Here is a 24,901-nt window from a genome sequence, read left to right as displayed (position 1 = left end):
TTCCAATCTTAGGTATCAGAGCAATGCAAATTAAAACAATGACTTAAAGACTACCCTTCTCCTGTCCCTCTGAGCAAGCAGGGAGCAGAGGTGGGAACTCAGGATGGGCATTCCAATGTATGACTGGACAGAGTACCAATTGGTAAAAAACAAAACAAAAACAAAAACTTGCTAGAAATAGTTTTGGCATTATATGCCATGAATCTTAAATATTCTCATAAACTTTGATATAGTTATTGTATTTTTTTAAAGTCTCTAACCCAAGAAAACAGTGTTAATAAAGTTTATTATAGGGTGCTGGCTGGCTCTGTCATGTTGAATATCTGCCTTCAGCTCATATTATGATTTCATGGTCCTGGGATTGAGCCTCGCATTGGGCTCCCTACTCTGTGGGGAGCCTGCTTCTCCCTCTGCCTCTCTGTCACTCATGAATAAATAAATAAAATCTTTATAAAAAAAGAAAAAAGCTAATTATAACATTCAGAAGAAACCAAATCACTGTCCAATGAAAAAGTTAAATTCATTATACTAAATATTAATTTTAAAAATGATATTTTCAAAGAAATGATATTCCAAATAATATATTTGGAATTATATTATAATTAAATAATATATTTAATTAACATAAATAGGATAATGTCCAACCAAGAATCAATCAAAATGTTATTTTTACATATTTCCAAGTTAGGTAATATAGAATTATTTCTCTCTTTTTTCTTTTTGATAAAGAAGGAGGGAGAGAGAATAAGAGAGAATGTGTGTGTACCCTCAAGTAGTGTATAGAAAGGCATGGGGAGGGGCAGAGGGAGAAGGAGAAAGAGACTCCCAACAGGCTCCATGCCCAGTATGAAGCCCAATTCGGAGCTCAATCCCATCACCCTGAGATCCTGACCTGAGCTGAAATCAAGAGTCTGATGCTTAACTGATTGAGCCACCCTGGAGCCCTGGTAATACATAATTCTCTTTATACACACATACTAAGAAGGTTAGACACATAATTTTGTTTTCACATTACCTAGTGCTGGAGGATAAGACGTGACTGGAGGATGGAGTCCTGCTCCTGACCCTTGCCCTGGATTTCCAGCGCTTCCCTGGGACACACTGCTATGAGGGTCACTGGCACTTGTCGCATTGTTACTAGTGCAGGACATTCCGCCTCCAGTGTCAGAATCTTCAATATTGCCACCGCTGTTACAGCCAGCCCCACACCCTTTCCTTAACCTGGGAACAAACACCAGAGCAAACAGCATTATCCCACCATCACTTCAAGATAGGTGTCTTATTCTATTTATAACTATTCTGACTGTTTAACGCTATTAATGTTCATCTTTGAAAGTCTTTAAAGTGCAATCAATATTAGAAACAAAAAAAGGCAGCTGCATTTTCAAAGCATGGCCTAAAAACTATCCCCCTCTTATACTCATTGCTTCAATTCTTCCTAATCTACCTTCACTTTTACATACTCCATTATCTTTCCTTAACCATAATAAACTGCACATAACAAAATTGTAACATTAAGATGGAAATAGGATTCTTGCCAGTGTGTGTTGGTGCCTCTGAAGTGTGCAGTGCCTGAAAACCTAATTTCTGCTGTAGCACACTTGGAAGAGAGTTGCTCTAATCATTTTTGCCTTTTTTTTTTTTTTTTTTTTTTAAATTAGGGTGACTGACTATCCTGGATTACCCACAACTGTCTCAGTTTTGCTAGAAAACCTGCTTCCCAGGTGACCTCTGAGTCCTGGGCAAACCAGGAAAGTTGAGCATCCTAATCTCTGTTATCATTTCTCTCGGGAAAAGAGAACTCAATTTCTTTAAGGCAATTCCAGCATAACAGATGATTTTTGAAAAGAAATTTCTTTGAACACCACTCTGGTTTATGTTCTTTCTGTTTGGATAGGGGCTGACATTAAAATGGTGATTTTTTTTTTTAGTATGCCTAACGGAAAATGCCTATTTTAGAGTTTGCCACCCTAACCCCACATTCTGTTTTTCTTAAGTTCTGTTATTTAAAGGATCTAAACAAAAGCTCATAAGAAATTGAAAAGATACTCTGTAATTTTTCTTCACCATCCACCAAACTATGATGTTCCTATATTGAACATCATAATTTACTAGAAAAAGGGCAAAGAAAAAATTCATCTACCTACTTGAAGACACAACAGATTTCAGATCTGAGTGATGACTGGATTGTTAAAATGGCAATAGTATCACCTAACTAGGAGTTTCAGTAAGTACAGTGTGCTCCCCCTACTGCTAGAACGGAATAAAACAGAAGGTAAGCAAAACAAGTTTATGTTTTTCTCTAATTTGCTGTTTGTTGGCCCACACATCCTAATAGTGGCACTGTGCTGCAATAAAGAGCCAAAAAAATTAAAGAAAAGAGAACTATTCAAGATTCTACCAAATGCTGGATCAGTGACTCTTAAGCAGAGTTGTACATGAGATTTATCTAATAAGAGTCTAAAGACATCAGACTAGTTTCTGAAATTCCTGATATAATAGGTTTATATTGTGTTATGGCAATTGCATTTTTTCTATAAGCTTTCCAGGTTGATATTCATGTAAACTGTCTCCATTAAGAGAGTCAGGATACACTACCAATGATATGCAGCTGCATGGCTCACCTGTGCCAGGTTGACACTATGAAGTTTCTAATATTTCCCAAACTGATAGGTCCCCCAAGGATTTCTTTGAGCTGTTCATGGCTGTCAGAGTAAGAAGTTGTCAGCGGTGAGACAAAGATTGGGTAGCCAATAGGTTGATCACAAGATGAGTTTATCATGTTTCTCAGAGCTTGTTTTGCATTTTGGATGCTACCTCTCTCTGGGTTGCGGTTACGTAGAAAAACAAGTTCTTGCTGTTGCCCGGCCCAAAGACCTCGGACACATTCCTTATTAACCTAAAAACCAGAACACATGGGAAGTAGGTTAAGGGCCAAGGATGAAATTCACATCAACAGAAGAGTATAAAGGGAAGGATACAAAAGACATACGAGAACCAACTATGAAAAGCAGTTGTTAACAAATACAAGTAGGTCATATTTGAATAGGAGTTCATCAATTTCCCACTGTTATAGTGGACTGTTAAATAATAAGCACACAAAGAACTCTTTTCTCTGGCCTGTCTGGTAAAAAATATCAAGTTTTCCAAATTGATAATGCATTGAATTTTGTAACTGAGATAATATTTTTGATAGGAATGAGCAGTAACAAATATTCAGAGTTAAAAAGATGTGACTTTGCATGTTGATTAAATCAAGTGGAAAAAAGTGAATCGTTACAAAACTATTAAAATAAAATTTCATAAATTATGTCTCCTGAATCCATGAGATGTTTAAAAAAGCAACAAACAAGGGGAGGTGAGTGGGGAGAAGTGATAATTGGGTGATGGGCATTAAGGAGGGCACTTGATGGGGGTGCCTGTGTGGCTCAGTGCATGATCCCAGGATCCTGGGATTGAGACCCGCATCGGGCTCCCCACAGGGAGCCTGTTTCTCCCTCTGCCTATGTCTCTGCCTCTCTCTGTGTGTCTCTCATGAATAAATAAATAAAATCTAGGAGAAGAAAAAAAGGAGGGCACTTGATGTAATGAGCACTGGGTATTATATGCAACTGATGAATCACTAAATTCTATTAATGAAACTAATAAAAAACAAAAAACCACACAAAAAGTACAAGCTATAATATTATTTTGCAACTTGGAAATCAGATTAGTGCTGATGTTTTAAGAAGAAATGTGGCCCAGAGAGCATATATAAAAGACTGACAAAACAGAAATAAGTAAAAATTTTAAGGCTTTATGGTACATGTAAAAATTTCAGAGGGCAGAATAAATTACAAAATAAATCAAATTGAGTGCTCATAAACAATCAATGCTAACGTGGTATGGTCATTTTTTTTTTCTATAAAAAGAGTTCCAGTCACTTTTTAAAGTTGGGATGAGGTTATGTAAGTTCTATTTTTTCCCCCCAGACATGAATAAATGCCTCAAAAACTTACCTTAATGACTCTGAAGCTCAGGTAACGTCTGTTCAGCATGATGATCTTGTATTCATTGGTGCCGTCATCCATGACATGCCTCAGAGCAAGAAGGGAGGGAGAGTTGGCAAGGACTGCACTCCGCCATGCAGGGTCCCCTTCATGGGCTATTACGAGATTCTTTTCATGAGACACAATGGCTTCATAGAGCACAGTAGGGTCATCATATTCATCTGGAGAGGTGAAATGATCCTAAACAGAGAAATAAAAATATATATTTTATAGGAAAAGAAGGACTTCCAGTGGAATGATCAAAGCTTCTGGAGTTACTAATCAGTTACTAAATGAAAATTCTGAAATACTGGTTTAATATAAATATTTCATATCCACATATTAATGTTAGAGATAAATTAGAGAGTCTTAAATTTAACCAGGTTAGGAGTTAGCTCATTGAAGAATTTTAAAATTCTTCAACCCAATCCTAATTTCTGAGTTTTATATAAATATTTTACCAATTTTTATTTTTTCTTGTTCAACTGGGGTTTTACATGTGTTCATTCATACATAATTTTTTCTGTTAAAGGACTGTCTCACTGGTATCAGTTAAGGAAGACTAAACCACATAAGTTCTCTAAGTTGTGTTTCTTTACAAGGCACTTTTCACATAAAGCCACATCTCTAGAATGATTCCAATACAGCATTTTACCCTGCCTCTCATCTAGTGAAGATAAGATTACAAGTCCTTGTCCTGAAGAAGCTAGTCAAGTCTTCCCTGTGAAATCCCTTGGTCTATGTAACAACCACTCTTGCATTCCACAAGCCATTACTTAATATCTATCATGTGCAGGATCCTGTGGCAGAGAACAAGATGAAAAAGGAATATGTGGAATATATCCGCCCTTCAGAAACCTGCAAATTAACAGGGTATTCAGGACATATACCCACATAACCATAACATAAATCTGAACTTCTGAAATGAAGAATACACAATCTTAGATATTCATAGTAGGGAGGTTGATAGATTTTTACATCCAGGTAAAGAAACTCATCTGTACTCAAGCCAAGTGACCAGATTGTGTGATACTGCAGGGGCAATGGGTGAGAGTAAGAAGGCAAACTCCCCAACGATGCACCTCCATGTCTGGGAACTGGCCTATATAACAATAATGAAAGTATTCTCTGTATACGTAAATGAAGCTTCATAACATAATGTAACACGTTTTTTCATCTCTTAAAACCTTGCCAGGTAGGTTTAGTACATAATACTAGCATTTTGCAAATATCAAATCTGAAGCTCAAAGAGTCTTAGCTGCTTCCTAGGTTTAGAAAGTTAGTAAATGATTAAGCCAGAACTTGAACACATTTTTAAAGAGAATGTATCATTCTGCTTTTAAAAAATTATATGATTATAAGTGTTAATTGAAAAACCTGTCAAGTCTAGTTGATGTGATTTGGGAAAGTTACACAGTGCAGCTGGTTTTGAACTGGATCTTAAAGAATGAAGACAATTTCAGCGGATAGAGAGATAGGCACCGTGCAGGAAAGGGAGAGAGCTCCAGGCAAGACATTCTACAGGGGAGAAGCACAGGTCAGGGAAGAACCTGATAAGGGTGATTATAACCTGAAGTCTCTCTGTGGGAACTGGGTTTCCATGTTGTTGCCAGGCACTGTGCTAGACATTGGGAAAGAGTAGTAAGACAGATACGAGCACTGTTCTCATGGAACTCAGGGTCTAGTTAGAAAATACTAAAAAAAAATTAGAAAACTAGCTTTAAGCCGGATTGTAGAGCACTTTCCTTGTACCTTGTCTAGATTTCTTTTATTGGGCTGGTACACTCACTCCCCTCTCCTCTGCTTTGCACACTGGCCCTTAACAGCTCATAGTTATTGCCTTCTCTTAGAACTGCCTTCAGTTGATGGAGCTGCCTGGGCAGGAAATGCCATCATTGGCATTTGACATCAAGTCATCACCTGACTGTGGGGGAGCTCAAGGTACACCATGTAACTCTTGGTGACACTGACGCTCCAGAACTCACTCTAAATCCAGCAGGAGCTAGAATTCAGCCAAAACAGTTTTGGTTAGCTCCTTCCCTATTCTTTCCTACTTCTCTCCCTTCCTTTCATACTCCCCTAAAGGCACCATGTCAATCTCTTGCACAGGAATCCTGGATTCTCAACTCTGCTTCTAAAGAACGTGGCCTAAGCTAGCACTTACAGTACCTCTGTACATCATACACCAACCATCCTGACTTTTCTTTTAAATACGGAGCTCATTTTCTTATACCAGCAGATAGCTAGATGTCAGATGATGTGCTCTCTTTCAACAAACAGTCCTTTAGGAAAGGAACCATATCTTTGTACAGTAGTGTTGGTGCAACTTTTGAATGGAAAAATCAAAGTGCAGAGATAGGCAATAGTTATACTCTTAATAAATGGACAAAGTCGGAAATTATTAGGCATGCCAAGATGGAATATGTTTAATCTTGTTCAAATATTTCTTTTCATTGGCTTAAGATGGTTGGATGAGTGTTGTTTTAGAGGCAAAGTATTTGAAATAAGCAGAATGTCCATGGATAGGGAAATGGTTGAATATACTACAGTTAAAAATTACATTCTGGAATACTATGGAGCCATTAAAAATATGAGGTGCCTCTATATATGCTGATTTAGAAAGTATCCGTGTTATATTAAACAGGGGTTGGAAAAATCATGTGTTACAGATCGCTCTGTGTAGCACAAAGGAAAATATTTGCATATATAGATGGAAATGTCTATAAACTCAGGGAAATAGAAAAGATGTTCATCAAATTATTAGTAGTGACTGCTTCTTGGAAGGGTTATACAATGGTATGGGGTGATGAGAATACTTACTCTTGGGGGAAGCTCACTTTTTAATGTTTTTCATTATTTTTCAAATACAGAAAAAATGTTCCCAGTTCTGAGAAAAGTTTTCAAAGCCATTTAAAAAATATACTTGAAAAGTTATAAGCCAGTGCACACAGGAAAATAACGAAACTCATTCATTTTTCATTCACTGACCACCAAGCATTGTGCTAAGCAATGGAAAGACAAGGAGTGGTAAAAAATGATCTCTGTCTTCAACCACATATTTTAAGATTTTCATCATATATCACTTATAAGCCAAACTAGACTCTGATTAGTTTATTTTAGTTCTAACAACCATGTAATCTTCAAAGAGACTAATGAAAAAGGTAAAACAGAGAAGGAGGTAAAGTATTTTACAACATGATTAAATAGAGGACAAGAACATGAGAACACATGATAAAGGCAATTTTGCTTCATTTCCCTGAGTTCTGAGTCTTCATTTACAAATTGGACTAAAATAATCTTCTGGATGTATACGAAAGCACTAATATGCTATACAACACTGTACAACTACAAATATCACACAGATTAGAGTAGTTTTTATTTATAAAGTAAAAGCATAATATAATCAATTGGAGAATTTAAAATAAAATAGACTATAAAGGAAAAAGCAAAAATTAAAACACCTATAAAGTGTGCTAAATACACATTGATAATGACTGTCAAGGCAAGAGTTAAATGAAATTTTATATTTCTAGCTTTCTGGGAACAAGATCATTTCAAGTTTGAGGTACAATTTACATACCTCATTTTACTATACCATCTTAAGTGCGCAATTAGACCCATTTTGACAAATATGCACACTCATATAATCACTGCCACAATATAAAACTTTTCCATCACCCCAAAACATTCCTTCTTGTCTTTTGGCATTCAATCTCCACATCCTAAGGAACCACTAACCTGCTTTCTGTGGCTATAGACTAGTTTGGCTTTAGATTTTTTTTTTTAAAGGTTTTATTTATTCATTCATATGAGAGAGAGAGAGAGAGGCAGAGACACAGGCAGAGGGAGAAGCAGGCTCCATGTAGGGAGTCCAACGTGGGACTTGATCCTGGGATTCCAGGATCATGCCCTGGGCCAAAGGCAGGCGCTAAACCACTGAGCCACCCAGGCGTCCCTGTTTTAGATTTCGTATAAGTAAAATCAGATAGTATATATATACTCTTTTTATGTCTGGCTTCTCCTATGTGCATAATGTTTGAGATTTATTCATGTTGTGGTATCTAACAGTAGTTTATTTCTTTTTATTGCTAAGTAATATTCTATCATGTAGATAAACCATAATTAGTATGTTCGTCTGTTGATGGACATTTGAGTTGTTTCCGGTTTGGGGCTATTACAACCAAAACAGCTAGGCACACACATGTGTAGACATAGACTTTCATTCTCTTAGGTAATTATCAGGGGGAGAATTGCTGGGTTGTATGGAATGTGTATGTATATCCTTTCTTTTGATATATAAGTCTATTTGTTCACTTTTGTGAACAATATATGAAATATATGAGTATAATATATGAATGTTGGAGATTTCCACAACCCAGCATCTGGCTCAAAATGATGCTCAATAAATATCGTTCTGGCTACTGCATAGGTCAATCTCATCCTCCTCAAAGGTAAATCAGAATTATGGAATTTCTCCAGGTTGTATTTGTGTTCTCTACCTTCCCCCTTCCCACCAGCCTTCTGTGGCTCCTGGGTTCCTGATTCCAACTCCCACCGTTTGCCACCATTGTTGTCAGTCATGGCTACTAAGAGTGAGCTGTGCCCAAGTGTGTTGGGCCAAATATAGGTGAGAAACACTAATAATGCCATACCCAAAGAAACATGTAAGGAAATGGATCTAGCAGCAACAGGTAAAAACAACTGTAGGGAGAGATAGGGGCAAAGACCTAAGGTATCATAAAATACAGATTCCCTATGCCTCAGCTTCTTCTCTGACAGAGAAAACACCTGTCATACTATTTAGAATTAACTAAAGATGTCTATCTAGAGCTGTTAGATAATCATGCTATATAAAAGAGTATTTATTTTATCTTTTATATACACAGCAGATATATTAATAGTGATTAAGTGCCTTTTGTATCTTTTATATACATAGCAGATATATTAATAGATTAAGTGCCTTTTGAGAAATTCTGAAGTTTTAAAAAAATTTTAATTTAGTCATCTTTTTCTTTTAAACACACTGATTAGGCTCAAAACTATAAAGCTAGTCTGAAGATGGAAACTCTGTTTGTTCCCAAATGTGTATGTTCTCCATGATCCTCAAAATAGTACTCCATTTTCCACAGAGCCTTTCTAATAATATATCCCTTATCAGTAATTTCCTAAATAATATGGGACATTGACTTCATTCCAACAGTTTAGATCACAGTAAAATCACTTGAGGAGTAAATTCACTCTTTATTTGGAGGAAAAGAAATTCAAACATTCGAGGACAGTAGATGCATTTTAGTGAAGTTTATCATGTGGTCTTTGTCATCAGATCTGATGACTACTGTCAAGTGGAATGATTAGAGTAGCAAGTACCAGTACTTAATTTCCTAAGATAGTCTTGAAATGATCCAGGGCTTTGGATATGTATTTTGGGTCCACATTTTAATTTTATTACCCTACTAGTTTAACTGAGGCTAAATCTGTCCTAATCCTCTATTATTCTATATAACATGCTACATGAAACTCATAGTTCAGTAACAGCAGCACTAACAACCCTCCTGAGATGCTACTGCACTGCACTGGGAGTTGGTTAACATTCACCTACAGAGTGATATTCACCTACAGAAGAGGTCTGAATTACAATCATGTGAAATGTGAGGTCAAAACAAGAATTATACAAGCCAGAGAGCTTTATTTCCAGTTTGTCACTGCTGACAGCTTTCAAGTTCATGTCCAGATCAGTCACTCTCTGCTATTAATATGCAAATTCACCCTTAGAAACACAGGTTCAGGCTACTAAGATCTAATATCTTGCCCTAAGTCATGTTCTTCTGTGTTTCTTTCTTTCTTTTTTTTTTTTTTTAAAGGTTTTATTTATTTAATCAAGAGAGAGAGAGACAGAGGCAGAGGCAGAGACACAGGCAGAGGGAGAAGCAGGCTCCATGCAGGGAGCCTGACGTGGGACTCGATTCCAGGTCTCCAGGATCATGCCCTGGGCTGTAGGTGGCGCTAAACCGCTGAGCCACCCGGGCTGCCCTGTGTTTCAAATCATAGTATTTCTCAAAAAGTTCCTAAGAAATGTAATTTGGAAGTTAAATGAACAAGTGCCATTAAATATCAATAATGCATTATAAGTCTCCTTTTCTTACCTGATGAAGTTTAATGGACATGCGGATTCCTGGGACTACTACTTTCCTTAGCAATTCCATGTCAGCAAAGATCCATTCATCTCGAATTGAAGAGATACGGAAATCTCCCTTAAATAGGGCATGCAATCCATAGAGGAATGACTCTAAATTACTGTTAGGATTGGAGATAAAAGTTTACATATTTTGACAAAGAACTTCCATTACACTGATTCTTACATGTGGTTGTGCATCAGAATCATCTGGGAGTGTTTTGCAAATACAGATTCCAATGATTATACTAATGTCAACACCTCTGAGTCAGAATCACAAGAAAGAGGGGCCCTTTGACCTGACACCCCTGTTTATGAACAACTATAACAGTAAGTTCATGAAAATCAACAATAGAGCACATAAGCCACAAAAATGTATAGTGGGACTAATGGAAAACATGTAGTAATCAAAAAAGAAACTAAAATATGTAATATTTCTTAGTTCTAATTCATTCAGATGTATATGTTAAGAAATTCAGCTTATATTTATACTTTCCAAATATAATGTACTATATTAACTATATTAAAAGCATAAATGCTCTGGACCAAAACAAACTACAAGGAAATATGGAAAAATAAAAAAGAGATAAAACATTAGAAAAATAGATATAAAATGGGAGGAGACCAATCAAACTTTATGGGCAATTAGTTTTAAAAATGTCTTAAATCCATTAAATTCTTATTATTAATAGTTACCCACACATATGTGAATTTTAAAAGCCAGCTATTAACCACTTGGGAGAACTCAATTGTATTCAGCAAAAGATCTATAAAAAACAGTATGAGAAGAGACTTTTGTAATAAACTAGCATAGAATGCTTCCATAAAAACCTATTTCAGATTTTTCAGATTTATGTCATACAGCTTTTCCTACTCTCTTCCTGGAAACAGAAATGCCTTCCTTACCTGGACATATGGTGGGATGCAGTTCCCAAAGCTCTCCGTCCCAGAACACAGAGTCCATAACAAAGAGTCACCAGGGATGAATCTTTGTCTACATCCAGTGGCTTTAAAAAACAAAGAATATTATAGTTATCAGAAAGGCAAAAGGTATTTAACAAATCAGAAGACAGCTAATAAATCAGAGGATGAAGAACTTAACTAGCATATATTTTCTAGGTCTTCAAATAGTTCTAACAAGAAGAAACTTAACAAATCAGTATAAAATGAAGTATGAATGTATATGAGGAGTTTCTTTGAAACCTTTAAAGAAAAATCCAATGCTTAACAATACTGGAACATATTTTTTTTTTTTTTAAAACCTGACTTCTATAAAATATTAGGATCTTAGCAAAATATCTCAAAGTACTTACTGGCATACTTCATTACTAATAACGTCCTCTGCTGAAAATACAATATTCTAACTATCAATTAGTTGTTTCTGGACATAGTCCAGTAAGCAGGCTATTAGTGAGAACTCTATTAGCCTACGAGTGACTATACTAAAGAAAATCAAATTGATACCTGTGGATTCCTGCTTCTCCTCAACCTCTGAATTTCTTTTTAACAACTAAACGTCCTCAGATGGTCAGAGAAGAAGGTCTGGAAAAACTATCTCATAATAAATGGAGATATTCTTTCCATCTCTGAAAAAACAGACTCAAAGAATTACAAATGAGGGACACCTGGGTGGTCACCAGTTGAGCATCTGCCTTTGGGTCAGGGCATGATCCCAAGACTCCGGGATCAAGTTCCACATCGCGCTTCCTGCATGGAGCCTGCTTCTCCCTCTGCCTATGTCTCTGCCTCTCTCTCTCTCTCTCTCTCTCTCTCATGAATAAATAAAATATTTTTTTAAAAAAAAAGAATTATAAATGAAGTGAACAACCTCTACCTTTGCTCTTCTGGAAGAGCAATACTCTATCCAGTTGAGGTAAATCACACAGAAACTCTCCCTGGATATGCCAGCTAGTCGATGGTCATAGTCCTCATCAATGTTTGGATTAAATGTTGGGTCCACGTCAACATAATTTCGATCTGCACACAGACGTAGTCCTTCCTGCATTGTCTCATTGGCTAGCCACTCCTCTAGTTTAGAAGAAGTTGTAACATAATAAATGATACCCTAATGGGGAAAAGATAAAAAAAAAAAAAAAACCCAAGTTAAGTTCAATTACTCATTAAATAAATTCCAATGGTTTATACTGATTGTATAACTAAAAAATATTTTATTCTAGCTTAAAACTCTAAGAATACACTTTAGGAATGCTGTAAAAAATACACCTCAGGCCTTTCTGAATGTCTGAATGAAGAGTTAATTTAATACTTTAAAAGTCCCAACCATAAATTTAGCTAGACAAATTCAAAACAATTCCTTTCCATTGATTTTAGAGCTTTTAAATTTAGGATATTTTAAGAGATAGAAAAACTTTATGTGATGCATTTGATTTTGAGAAATTTCTCCCAGAAAGTTGTTAAATCATCTGATCCTAGGTCAACTTATGAAACAAAATTGATAGTAAAGCAATGGAAATATAACTACTTAGAACCAGAGATAGAAAATGCCATATATACACACACACATGCACAGCATGTAAAAAATGTAAAGCCAATCTATTTAGTGTCCTGAGATTGTGTTTAACCAACCATTAATTATAAGGCTTAACATTTGGGCAGCCCGGGTGGCTTAGCGGTTTAGTGCAACCTTGAGCCCAGGGCGTGATCCTAGAGACCCGGGATCGAGTCCCATGTCAGGCTTCTTGCCTGGAGCCTTCTTCTCCCTCTGCCTGTGTCTCTGCCTCTCTCTTTCCTCTCTGTGTTTCTCATAAATAAATAAATAAAATCTTAAAAGAAAAAAAAAGACTTAACATTCATTGCAATCAGCACAAATAAAGTGGTACATAGAGGCAATAGCACAGCTATGGAAAAATCCAGATATGGGTCACTAAAATTTAGCACACATTTACTTCTTTAAAATAGTGGCTTTGCCTGCAAGCTGACAAAGCATAGCTTTGCTGTAATCTTGTAAAATATTTCGCAAAAACAGAACACCTGTAAAGAGCTAACCTTGCCCAAAGAGAGGTTTGGTTTTTGCCCTTGGATCCTGGGAAGTAACTTCTACTCCCTTGGAATGTCTTACCTGATTAAGAGTCTTTGTTCACCTATGAGCTTACAGCCATGCTCTCTAGAGGAGCTGGAAACTAAGGCTGGTCATGTGGGTAGTCAACCACATCTAAGTGACTATGCTCCAATAAAAACTCTACACATCAAGGCTCAGGTGTTTCTTTGGTTGACATCAGTCTATGAGTACTGTCATATGTTGTTGCTGGGAGAAATGGGCATTATTTGCACAACTGCACTGAGAGAAGACAACTGGAAGCTCATGCCTTGGTGTCTCTAGACTCTGCCCTATATGCCTCTTCCCCTGGCTGATTTTAATTTGTATCCTTCCACTGTAAGAAATCCTAAACATGTATGATGAGTTTTAGGAGTCCTTCTGGCAAATTACTGAACCAGAGAGTGGCTCTTGGAGACCCCAAAATTGTAGCTGGTGTTACAAGTGAGGGTGGCATTGGGAATCTCCCAAATCTTGCAACACTTTTATTCAGGTTATTGAAAGCAGTGCAAGGCAGTAGTTAACAGCAAGGGCTCAGGAGTTGGACAAGCCTAGATTTTAAATCCTTAACTCCAATTGATATTAGAGGACATTGGGCAGGTAACTTTTGAGTCTTGTTTATTTGTAAAACGGAGATGTAACATTCCTTCAGAGAACTGGGTCAGATACATATACATATGCATATTCCTTAGCCCAGTGCCTAAAATAACAGTTTCATATGGTAGCTATTATTATTTATGAACAAATGGAATAAGTTCCACTAAAGAAAGAAATAGCAAGGTATACTTTACTGACTTAAAAAAAAAGTTCTCTAGTACCCATTAAGTAGGCTCTACTCTGGGCATGGAGCCCAAAGTCGGGCCTGAAGTCACGACTGTGAGATCAAGACCTGAGCTGAGATCAAGACTAGGACACTCAACCCACTGAGCTGCCCAGGTCCCCCAATACTAGAGAATTTAAATCACCACTACTTAGAAAGCAAAACACAAGTGTGAGGGAAAAAAAAAAAGCCTTTCCCAAGAACCTCCTACTATCAGAAGATCTAACGAGGCACATACCCTTACCTTGACATAGTAAGTGGTAAGTACTTTCCGAAGATCAAAGACTTGAAGCATAGAGGCAGCACTATTGTCAGTGATACTATAACCCTCCAGAATATATTTAGTGACTATCACTTCCCAAGCTAGCCAGCGCTGGCTAAATGCAGCATTAAATGAAAGCACATGAGGAATATGGCCAGGTTCACAACAGCAAAATCCTTCATCTTCTTCAACGCCTTCAGTAATGGCCTCCACTTCCCTCTGTTGACAGTAAGTACCTTCGAGAGTGAGAGAGAGAGAGAGAGAGACCACTGCATACATAGGAGAGAATAACCACATGAAGTAGAAAAATGAATGCTTCAAAAACACAGAAATTTAGGGGAAAAAAAACATCTTTTATAGTAATTGAAAGTATGTGATTGATTTGCCTTGGCATGTTCATTAGCAGACTGCAAGAAGCTCCAGAAACTAGGCATATTATGTATTCCCTTCCTGCAGAATCACAATATGTATTATCACATGAAAGGTTCTGAACATTTCTGCAGTAACCTTAATTTTCACTTCCTGATCCGAAACTTTGAGTTTACAACTGCATACATATCAAATGAAGGCCGATGAGTAAAGGGACATGTCATGCCTGTCTGAGTTAGTTCAGTGAGGGAAGAATGGAATTAGAAGTAAATCATTGCAGGGCACACAATATAGACAGATATACAGAACTTAAAGGACCGTGAGCTCTATTGATCAGTACCATGTCCATGAGGTAAGCAGGAAAGTTATATACATATGTTTGGATATAGACTGTAATGGTTCATGATAATTTAATCCTAAATCCATCACTGGGCAGCCCCGATGGCCCAGCGGTTTAGCGCTGCCTTCAGCCTGGGGTGTGATCCTGGAGACCCGGGATCGAGTCCCACGTCGGGCTCCCTGCATGGAGCCTGCTTCTCCCTCTGCCTGTGTCTCTGCCTCTCTCTGTGTCTGTCATAAATAAATAAAATCTTAAAAAAAAATTAAATCCATAATTGCTTTTTCTGTTGCCAAGTCCAACAGTAATAAGATAAAAAAATTACACCATTGGCATTTGAACTTCACCTGCTGATAAAGTTTCAATTAGATATGAGCTCTGATTATTCAACACTAGCAAACAATTCTTTGAAGTTACACTCTTTTATACAAGACACCAAACAGGCGTTTCCTGCATAAATGTTACTGAAGTAAAAATACAAAACCAGAATAAATACAGAATCACACCCACAGCAATCTAGCGCCAGCAAAATATCATCTGTCACACTAGTGTTAATTTTTATTTTGCTTAGTGGCCTTGCTTCCACTTAATGAGTAAATTCCTTATATTCTATAAGGACTGTAAGGGGATTACACTTAATTTTATAAAGGCACATATTTAGGTTATAGTAACTTACACGGACTTCACAATAATCTTTTCCTTTAAAGAGAATATGTACATCATTCATGCTTGAAAAACACTGCTTTGAGAGAAAAAAAAAAAGCCATGAAACCTACCTCAGGTGGTGCTGGTATAAAAGACAGGCAGAAGAGGTAAGCAGAGCCGGGCTAACTGAGCTGCATTGTTTGGCGCTCTAAAACTCTCAACAATGCTATCATTTCCTTTTCTGTTTAATTCCATTGCTGAGCACTTCCAGGACAATGTCACACAGTGGTGAAAAGAAAAACCCTGGCTTGAACCTGACATGAACAGGAATGCCTGCTGCAGTTGACTCTCACACAGGGTCATGACTACAGATCTACATCCACAAAAGTTTTTTAGAATAAGGATATGTGTAATTTTATAAAGTATTTTTCAAACCAATAATGGAAATGAAATTCAATCAAATATTTTGGTATATTCTGAGAGGATCATATTTTGTTGTTTTTCTCCTATAACCTATTAAAAGATGAATTCTATTAATTTGCTTTCTAATACTTAATTTCAAAAATGAAATAAAAATGGCTCAAACTAGGGAGAGATATTTAAAAAAGAAGGACTGATTTCTGCTTATTCTAGGTTCTGAGGATTTTTGCATCTAGAGTCACAGTGAGTTAAACTACACTTAGTTTTTAGCCAGTTTAGCCATATTTTGACATCAGAATTACAGTGGCTTTATAAAAAGCCTGGAGAAATGTTCCTTCTTTACCCATGTGCTAGAGTAGGCTAAAGAGGGCATAAGAATGATTTAGTTTCTAAAAGAAACATCCTGGGAATGCCTGGGAGGCTCAGTGGTTGAGCATCTGCCTTTGGCTCAGGGCATGATCCTGGAGTCCCAGGATCGAGTCCCACTTGGCTCCCTGCATGGAGCCTGCTTCTCCCTCTGATGTCTCTGCCTCTTTCTCCCTCTGTGTCTGTCATGAATAAATAAATAAATCATCATGAGATTGGGGTTTTAAAACTGTGGCATGAGGCTGAATCTGTTCCTTAGATTTTATGTGTTATTACTTCATTTTATTCATTCTGTCACCTTTCTGAAAGGTTCACTCAAAGGTTTTTAAGTAAAGGAGATGACATAATAGCTGTATTTTATGCAGATCACTTTGTTAATAGTATATAGAAAAGATATGCAGCAAGAGGGAACTTGGAGATTTTGACATTTACTCAGAAGACAGAATGAGATCTTTGTTTAGAGCACCAGAATAAAGTAAACAGAGTAATTGATGTGGGACATTTTTTACTCTACCATACAAATCCCCAAAAATATTTTCTACTGCCACATGCCCTAGTAATACATTTTTCTTAGGAAGTGAAGTCAACAATAAACTTAGGAATTAATATTACCAACTGAAAAAAAACTCAGACTTGGAAAGGGATTCTAGAATACTTATAAGGAATTATCACTATTTCCTGGATTAGCTCTTTTAGTCACTCCATAGCAAATATTTTGGTAAAACAAAATAAAAACCGGCAGTTATGAAAACTAGACATGTTACAAGTAATTTGAGTAAAAACTAAAAGGAATTCAATTAACATAATACATTATTGATCTATAAATTTTGACCTGGAAAATCGTACTTGGTAGAAGCAATATTTACAAACAGAAAGTTAACACTATAGAAGCTATGTTTAAAAAATTTTGATACACAAAAAATGATTGATAACTCAAATCTATGACATAAAATTTACATGGAAAATAATATTAAGAATATCAGTGAAATAAAAATGGGAATGAAATAAATATAAAGGGATTTAACCAAGACATATAGGAAACTGATCAAGAAATTTGTTTAGTTAAATGTCACATGGCATTTAGCATCCACTACAAGACACAATAAAATCAAGGAATTAAACTGACTTTGGGATGCCTGGGTGGCTCAGCGGTTATCTGTCTGCCTTCAGCCCAGGGCAGGATCCCAGGATCCAGGATCGAGTCCCACACTGGGCTCTTTGTAGGGAGCCTGCTTCTCCCTCTACCTGTGTCTCTGCCTCTTTCTCTCTCTCTCTATGTCTCTCATGAATAAATAAATAAAATCTTAAAAATAAAAACTGGCTTAATGGCAAATACCCCCAGAAAACACATCAAAATGCTCAGGAGATCCAAATATCTGCCTTGCAACATACTGATACTCTTGATTAATATTTTGAGAGGCAGGAGATAGATAGGACAGGGAATAATACCCTGAAGGAAAGAAAATAACCAAAGATCACAAGATCTGAACAAGAATATAATCATATCTCATGAGAATTCTGGAATGCAGAGAAAGGAGAAACAGCTATTTACTTATATCATTTAATCATACTATAAAATTAACTAATCATGTATTACATGCTAACTGATGGAACAGTAACTAGATACATATTAATGAATGAAGCAGGTAGGATTCCTGCCCTTGAAGAACTTAAAGGTTTGCAAAATACACTCTCAGGCCAAATCCAAGCTAAGAATGGTTCTTATATTTTTAAAGCATTGTTAAAAAAAAAAAAATCACAGAAAAATATGCAATAGAAAATGTGCATGCCTCCAAAAGCCTAAACTCTTTACCATCTGGTTCTTTATAGAAAAAGTTTGCCAACCCCTGGGCTAAAGAAAAAATAAGCTTCAAATAAACACAAATAAATATGAAATTATGAAATTATAATTATGCTACGTGCTAAGGAGGTAAAAATGGCAGTATAAGAGATAATCATGTGGGACAGATGGTTAGAGAAGGCTTCTCTGAGAAAGTGATATTTAGGCTAATGCTTAAAGATAATTAAAGAATTAGCCAGATGGAAGACTGGTGGGAAAAGGGGAGATGGCTGGTACTTTCTGGGCAAAGAGAAAGGCAGTAGGAAGTCCTTAGTAAAGAATTTAGCATAGTTAGGACCTGAAGAAAGGCCAGTGTGGCTACAGTAAGGATGAAAGTATATAGTAGAGTTGGAGAAACTGGCAAAGACTATTAGTGTGGTAGGGCATGTTAAGGAGTATGAATTCTATTTTAAAAGCAATGGAAAGCCACGGACAATTTTAAGCATGAAAGGGATATGATCAAATCTGCCTCAAAACACACACACACACACACACACACACACACACACACAAAAGACTATGGCTGAGTGAAGACTTATAGATATAGACTCTTATAGCAAGAGATACCTCTTGCTATCCAAATCCACCACAAGTTCAGATAGTAAGATGTACTATGTTCCCAAATCAGTTTGAGTTTTGTTTGGCAGATAGAGTTTGAGTAGCAAAAAATTTGTCCAAAATTTTCCTGAATCTACTTGGTACCAGAGAGTCAAAGCTGAGAGAGAGTATTTGGATCAGTTTCCAATTTGGAGAATTTCTGACCAATATGGTGAAATGAGCAAATCCTAGAAAGGGCCCTCTTCCAATTCACACAGAAAGAAATGCTAGATAAAACAGCCTCCCTACACAAATTTGTTTAAAAAAAAAAAGTTAAAAAACAAAGATGAAATCTTCAGGTACCAACAATTTAAAAAGAAGTTAAAGTCATGGCAGTAATAGGTGTAGTGGTGAGGAGGTACTAACTTTTGGATGAGTCTAGTTGGTTTAGATTTGAACATTAGGTAAGACTAGTGGGATGGAATTAAGGTCCTGGGCTTTGGGGGAGAGGCAGAAACAAACAGGAATAGGACATTCTGAAAGAGGGAGTGGATGACAAACATCACAAATGAATAACAAACATCAACTTTTACTGCCTTAATTTGAGTGTCATACAAGTACAATCTTATTTCCAGTGAGTAGAGTAATTTGAGAAAAGCACTTGCTCCATTAACAAAGGTATTACGTAAGAAAGGTCCAAACCTTCTGATTCAACATCAGGGTGAAAATAAAGCTATGGGGTATACGTCTTTTTTTTTTTTTTTTTAAGATTTTTATTTATTTATTCATGAGAGACACACAGAGAGAGGCACAGACAGAGGCAGAGGGAGAAGCAGGCTCCAGGCTCCATGCTCCATGCAGGGAGCCTGACGTGGGATTCGATCCTGGGTCTCCAGGATCACGCCCTGGGTTGAAGGCAGCGCTAAACCGCTGAACCACCCGGGCTACCCTATGGGGTATACGTCTGATTTAATCCTCTAGCTAGCCTGTTCTATCAGCCATCTTGGGCCAATCAGATTTGAACTGGTTTCTTGTGACTTCTTTGTTTTGGAGTACTGTTAGGATAGGCCTCTAACTTCCCTGAGAGCTGGCCCTGGCTTCCTCTTTACTGACTTCCAGGCGTCCTGTTAGAACCTAACCAATTGCCTATTCTAACACAGCTGTATAACACTGTGCACTAAATGCCACTGACTTGTTCACTTTAAAACTGTTATTTTGATGTAATGAGAACTTCGTTTTCAAAACCAAAATTTGTTTGGCACACAAAGGCATGGTGTCTACATGAAAGTACTTGGTAAGCCACACATAAAACATAGCATTCTATGCTACCAGCCATGAAACAAATACAGGTAACTTCTCACAAAGAGAATGGCAAGGGAGCAACCACAAAACAACAGAAATTCAGGCGATCCCGGGGTGGCTCAGGGGTTTAGCGCCTGCCTTTGGCCCAGGGCATGATCGAGTTGAGTCCCACATTGGGCTCCCTGCATGGAGCCTGCTCCTCCCTCTATGTCTCTGCCTCTCTCTCTGTCTCTCATGAATAAATAAATAAAATATTAAAAAAAAAAAGAAATTCAACATCACCAGGAAAATAGTGAGTTATAAAAGAATACTACCTTTACATATTTTAGCATACTAGAAAAATGATTCTTCTTTGAATGTGAAATTTGGGGAAAAAAATCTAAGAATTGCTCTTTTAACAACTCTTCTCATTTCACAATTCCAAAGACTAAGGATCTAGTGTCATGATAATTTTTAATTTGAGATGTAAACACATAAAACTCAGATGTCATAGGAATATGTTACAGAAATAGAAGGTGAATATCTTACCTCTGAATTCAAGTCCCCGCAGCTGGAAAGTGACCAGCCCGTTGCCTATCTCTATAAGATGTACTAATGCATTGAGGTAGTCAGAGGCAAGAATGAAACAGTCCCCTGTACTGTAGTTTCCCCATCGTCCTAGGAGCAAATCACCACAAAGACTGTGTTGTAGGGATCTGGTTAGATGTTCATAAAAGATGGAATTCAGATTGTTGTCATCTGATCCTGTAAGAAAAGATTAAATATGTTACGTTTTACCCTAAGTCTTCATTATATCAACAACCAAGATCACTAAAAATATTAAAACTAATTTTCAGTTAAGATTGTATCTATATTTTTTGACAAGAAAACTAATGTTAACACCCATACAATTCCTATATAAAAATGAAACACAGAGTGATGAGAAAATTCCAAAATTTAGAGTTAGAAATCATATAACTTCTCTGGGTCTCTGGCTTCCATCCATAAAATGTGGGAACTAGATTAGATGAAATCTAAGGATTTTCACCTCTTTAATAACCACAATCTCCTCCATCACTATTCAATGAACTCCAATTTACATTAAAACCACACAAGAGAAATGAAGAAGATAAAAGGAATTCAGGACTAGACCAAAAATATGTATTAATAAAGAAAGTGGGTAAAGGAATACAAAATTTGAACAAAGTATCCAAAATGAACAGAAGCTGGTCTAAAAAAAACCCCCCAAACAACCAAGAACAAAACAAAAACCCATAAAACAAATCCCTGAATATTGAGATGGCTAAAACTAGTTTAATAGAAATAAACTGTATATATATATTATATATATTATATATATAATAAACTATATACATATTTATATATATATAAATAGCAGCAAAGAACCTATAAAACTTATTAGTCATCCTTTAAGAAAAAAATAGGATAAAACTAACCATCTTTATAAGTAACCCATGCAAAGCAGTAATCTGTAAACAGATACCCATAGTATAATAGTGGAGAAAAGCAAAATATACAAAGCTTAATATTTATTTTAAACTCAGCCTAAACAGTAAGACGGTCATATCTAATGCCCTGTCTATTCATTACAGAAGTGTGCATATTCATTCAGGACACGGTCTTTCTGATATGTGAGATGGCATCACTAGCATTGTGAGAATTCTAAGCCCCTTATATACAAGGGCATACTAAGGCTGAGATAGTTGTTTTATCTACCAGAATGTGATAATGACAGGCATTATATCAAGGAACTAGTCCTACTTAAACCAATTTTATAATTCTAAAACTATGTGATTATTGTTAGTTTCTCAAGTACAGCATTTGAAGGAATCAGCATTTGAAGGAATCTGAGAGTCAAATGGATACAAATATTCCAATCTATCTGAGAGTAAGATTTCTTTTAGTAAATTAATACTTTGGAATTCTGATTTCTTATGGTTGGGTTAGTGAGATTCACCTTCTGTGTGTCAGATTACTAACAGGTAGGCAGACAAAAGGATGTTTCCCAAACGACAAAATTAAGGAACCAGACTTTAGATAATGGTATCACCACCAAAATGTCACCCAGTGAAGCTCTATCTTGAGTGGTTATTTGGCTCCCCCCACATGATATCTCTGTATACAATAATCTACACAAAATTAAATGAATATTTACCTAAATATTTTGGGAAGCGGGGGAGGCAAATATATTAATACACCTATTGGGCAGATTGCATTCTCTTTGATACAGTTGGCTAGTTTTACTTTAACTGTTCTACTTTTTAACCTATGTAAGAAAAATCTTTGAATGGCATTTTTTATTCCTGTGAGCATTCTTAAAATGCATTTTATAAAAGATGGGTATATACATTGTAGATACTTGAATTCACGTATCATTTGCTAAAGCAGTACAAAAAACAAAGGATATAGAGTCTTTAAAAAATGAACACCTTGGAACTCATTCAGTATTCCCAAAAAGTTAAGATTAAAATATATAAAACAAATTCCTTAGACTTGCTTCTTTACTCACAAACAGAGCTTTTACCTGGATTTCTATCAAGCTGGGAAGCCAATCTGGTATTTGAATGATCCACTCGTTTTGTGCTGAAGAAGGCAAAACAGAACATTTTTAGTAACCTTTAATTAAAAAGGAAGAAATTATGCAATATAAATAAAATAAATATTATCGCTTCATGAATATCTCTAAAAAAAATCTATGATTGGCATATTGATAAAACTCCTCATTAGTGTACTTTTAGGGGTAAAGTTTTTTACTCTCCCACCTCCATCATACATAAACACAGGAGTTATTTCCTAACTGGTGTTTCAATGAACAGGGTGTAGAAAGACATTAATGAATTGAATGCCAAAAAAAAATTGATCAGGAGGAAACATGCACACTATATGCAATTCTCAGAAATACATAGTGCTTCTGTGCTAGGGGAAGGTCCATCTATTAAGGTCCAGTGGTACAATGTTCCTAGAACAGTGGTTTCCAAAATGTGGTCCACAGAACCCAAAAGCAGGAGACTCAAGACCCTTTTAGGGAGTTTTCCAGATCAAAATGATTTTCATAATACTGAGCTGTTATTCACTTTTTTCACCATGTCGTGGATAGTGCAAAAGTGCAAAAACAGTGGATGAGGCTATTGCACTTTAACATGAATGAAGACTGTGGCACCAAACTGTATTTTTCACTGCCAAACACGAACAAGAAAAAATGAACAGAAATTCAAGTTTTGCTTTAAAATCCCTTTAATAAAGCAATTAAAAAATAATTTTATTAAATCACAATCCACCCCTCAGTACAGGTCTTTTCAATATTGCATGTAGCAAAATATACATAAAGCAGGTCTGCTGCATTTTGAAATAGGATGGCTGTCTCAATGGCAAGCATTCGTGTAGTTGTTTGAAATGCTAGCTGCACTAGCAATTCTTTTTTCATGGAACACCATTTTTACTATGATTATTCAGACTTGCATACTTGACAGATACTTCTCAAAAATGAAGAAAGTGAGTCTTGTCCTATCACCAATAACAAAATTCAAGTTTCTAAGCAACAATTAGAATTTGGGAAAAAATATATATATTTACCATAACAAGCCTGATAGCTTACTAGTATTACTAAGATCTACATTACCCAGTAAACCAATATTTTCTAGATGATCAATAAATGGTGTTATAAGATTATACATGGGTAAAAAAAAATCCATTCAAAGTGTAAGACATATAAGTGGATTTTGATGCAACACAATTCCAAAAGTTCACAGGTCCAAGGGCAGGAAGCCCCTAGATAGGCCACTTTGACATGAACAGTATTTTGAGTTAAAAGTAATCAAAACCTAGCAGATTCAGGAAAAGATCTTTACCATCCTCAAAAGAGCTATTAACAGAGATTCTTCTTCACCTAAGAAACTTATCTACATAATGGGGCAACTTTTGTTTTCCAAACAACCTTTTTACTTTCTTGTTAATGATCTTTCTCCCCTTTGCATGCTAATGATGTGGGAAACAAAGGCAGAAGAAAAATTATTAAATTTCCTTACTACCTACAGCCCACTGACAAGTCCTTGAGACAGGCAGAATGACCTTTCTCTAGGGCCTCAACTGCCTCCATGTTGACACTTGGCTAAGGGCAAAAGGGCAATCCTAGCCAGCCCCCCTCCCCCTTCACCCTGATCCTCTAAGCCTACTTTAACATATAAAAATTTAAAATTCCTTTAGAAATTTCCTTTCTTTAAAAAAAAAAAATTCCTTTCTTTTTAAACCCCTCAAAATACATGTTGGCAATCATCCTCCAAGCATATGACCCACCAATATACATCTGAAGGGTCTCATGACTAAGGGTTAACTAGACAGTAATAAGTGACCTTTTCCCAACAACAGCTAGCCCCCTCAAGGTCTTGGAAACCTTGCTTCCAAAATTCCTTAGAGACTTATGCTCTCCCTACCCCCCCTCGAAACTTGAAAGTATATAACTGGCCACATCTCAAGACTTCAGTGCAGCTCTGTCCCTGGGTGCTGTCCTTCTTCCTGCTTTAATAAATCACCTTTTTGCACCAAAGACGTCTCAAGAATTCTTTCTTGGCTGTTGGCTTCGAACTCCAACATCTTTTCCTAAGACCCTTACCCCTCTCCTGAGTTCACAGAAGCATCATGTTACCTGTCTTTGGAATTTCCATATCTGTGTGGATTTCCCACATGTATACTATTAAATTTGATTTTCTCCTGTTTATCTGTCTCCTGCCAATGTGATTCTTAGTTGAGCT

At 36.5% G+C, this 24,901-nt stretch overlaps 1 protein-coding gene across 14 annotated transcripts in view; it reads right to left on the bottom strand.

Moving 5' to 3' along the window:
* Positions 1-24,901, bottom strand: part of PCNX1 (pecanex 1) — a 163,730-nt gene that overhangs the window by 12,205 nt on the left and 126,624 nt on the right. For all 14 annotated transcript variants that reach the window (XM_038545108.1, XM_038545114.1, XM_038545110.1 and 11 more), the window contains 9 exons: positions 22,678-22,736; positions 20,682-20,897; positions 14,320-14,573; positions 12,035-12,265; positions 11,107-11,207; positions 10,172-10,322; positions 3,999-4,229; positions 2,625-2,899; positions 1,016-1,221 (listed from right to left, as the gene is read on the bottom strand). In XM_038545108.1, coding sequence (XP_038401036.1) covers positions 1,016-1,221; positions 2,625-2,899; positions 3,999-4,229; positions 10,172-10,322; positions 11,107-11,207; positions 12,035-12,265; positions 14,320-14,573; positions 20,682-20,897; positions 22,678-22,736 — 1,724 coding nt within the window. The remainder of the gene's footprint in view (positions 1-1,015; positions 1,222-2,624; positions 2,900-3,998; positions 4,230-10,171; positions 10,323-11,106; positions 11,208-12,034; positions 12,266-14,319; positions 14,574-20,681; positions 20,898-22,677; positions 22,737-24,901) is intronic.

Source organism: Canis lupus, chromosome 8, assembly GCF_011100685.1.
Source record: "Canis lupus familiaris isolate Mischka breed German Shepherd chromosome 8, alternate assembly UU_Cfam_GSD_1.0, whole genome shotgun sequence".
Taxonomy (NCBI): domain Eukaryota; kingdom Metazoa; phylum Chordata; class Mammalia; order Carnivora; family Canidae; genus Canis; species Canis lupus.
The sequence above is the reverse complement of the archived record's forward strand: the minus strand, read 5'-3'. Positions and strand labels throughout refer to the sequence as shown.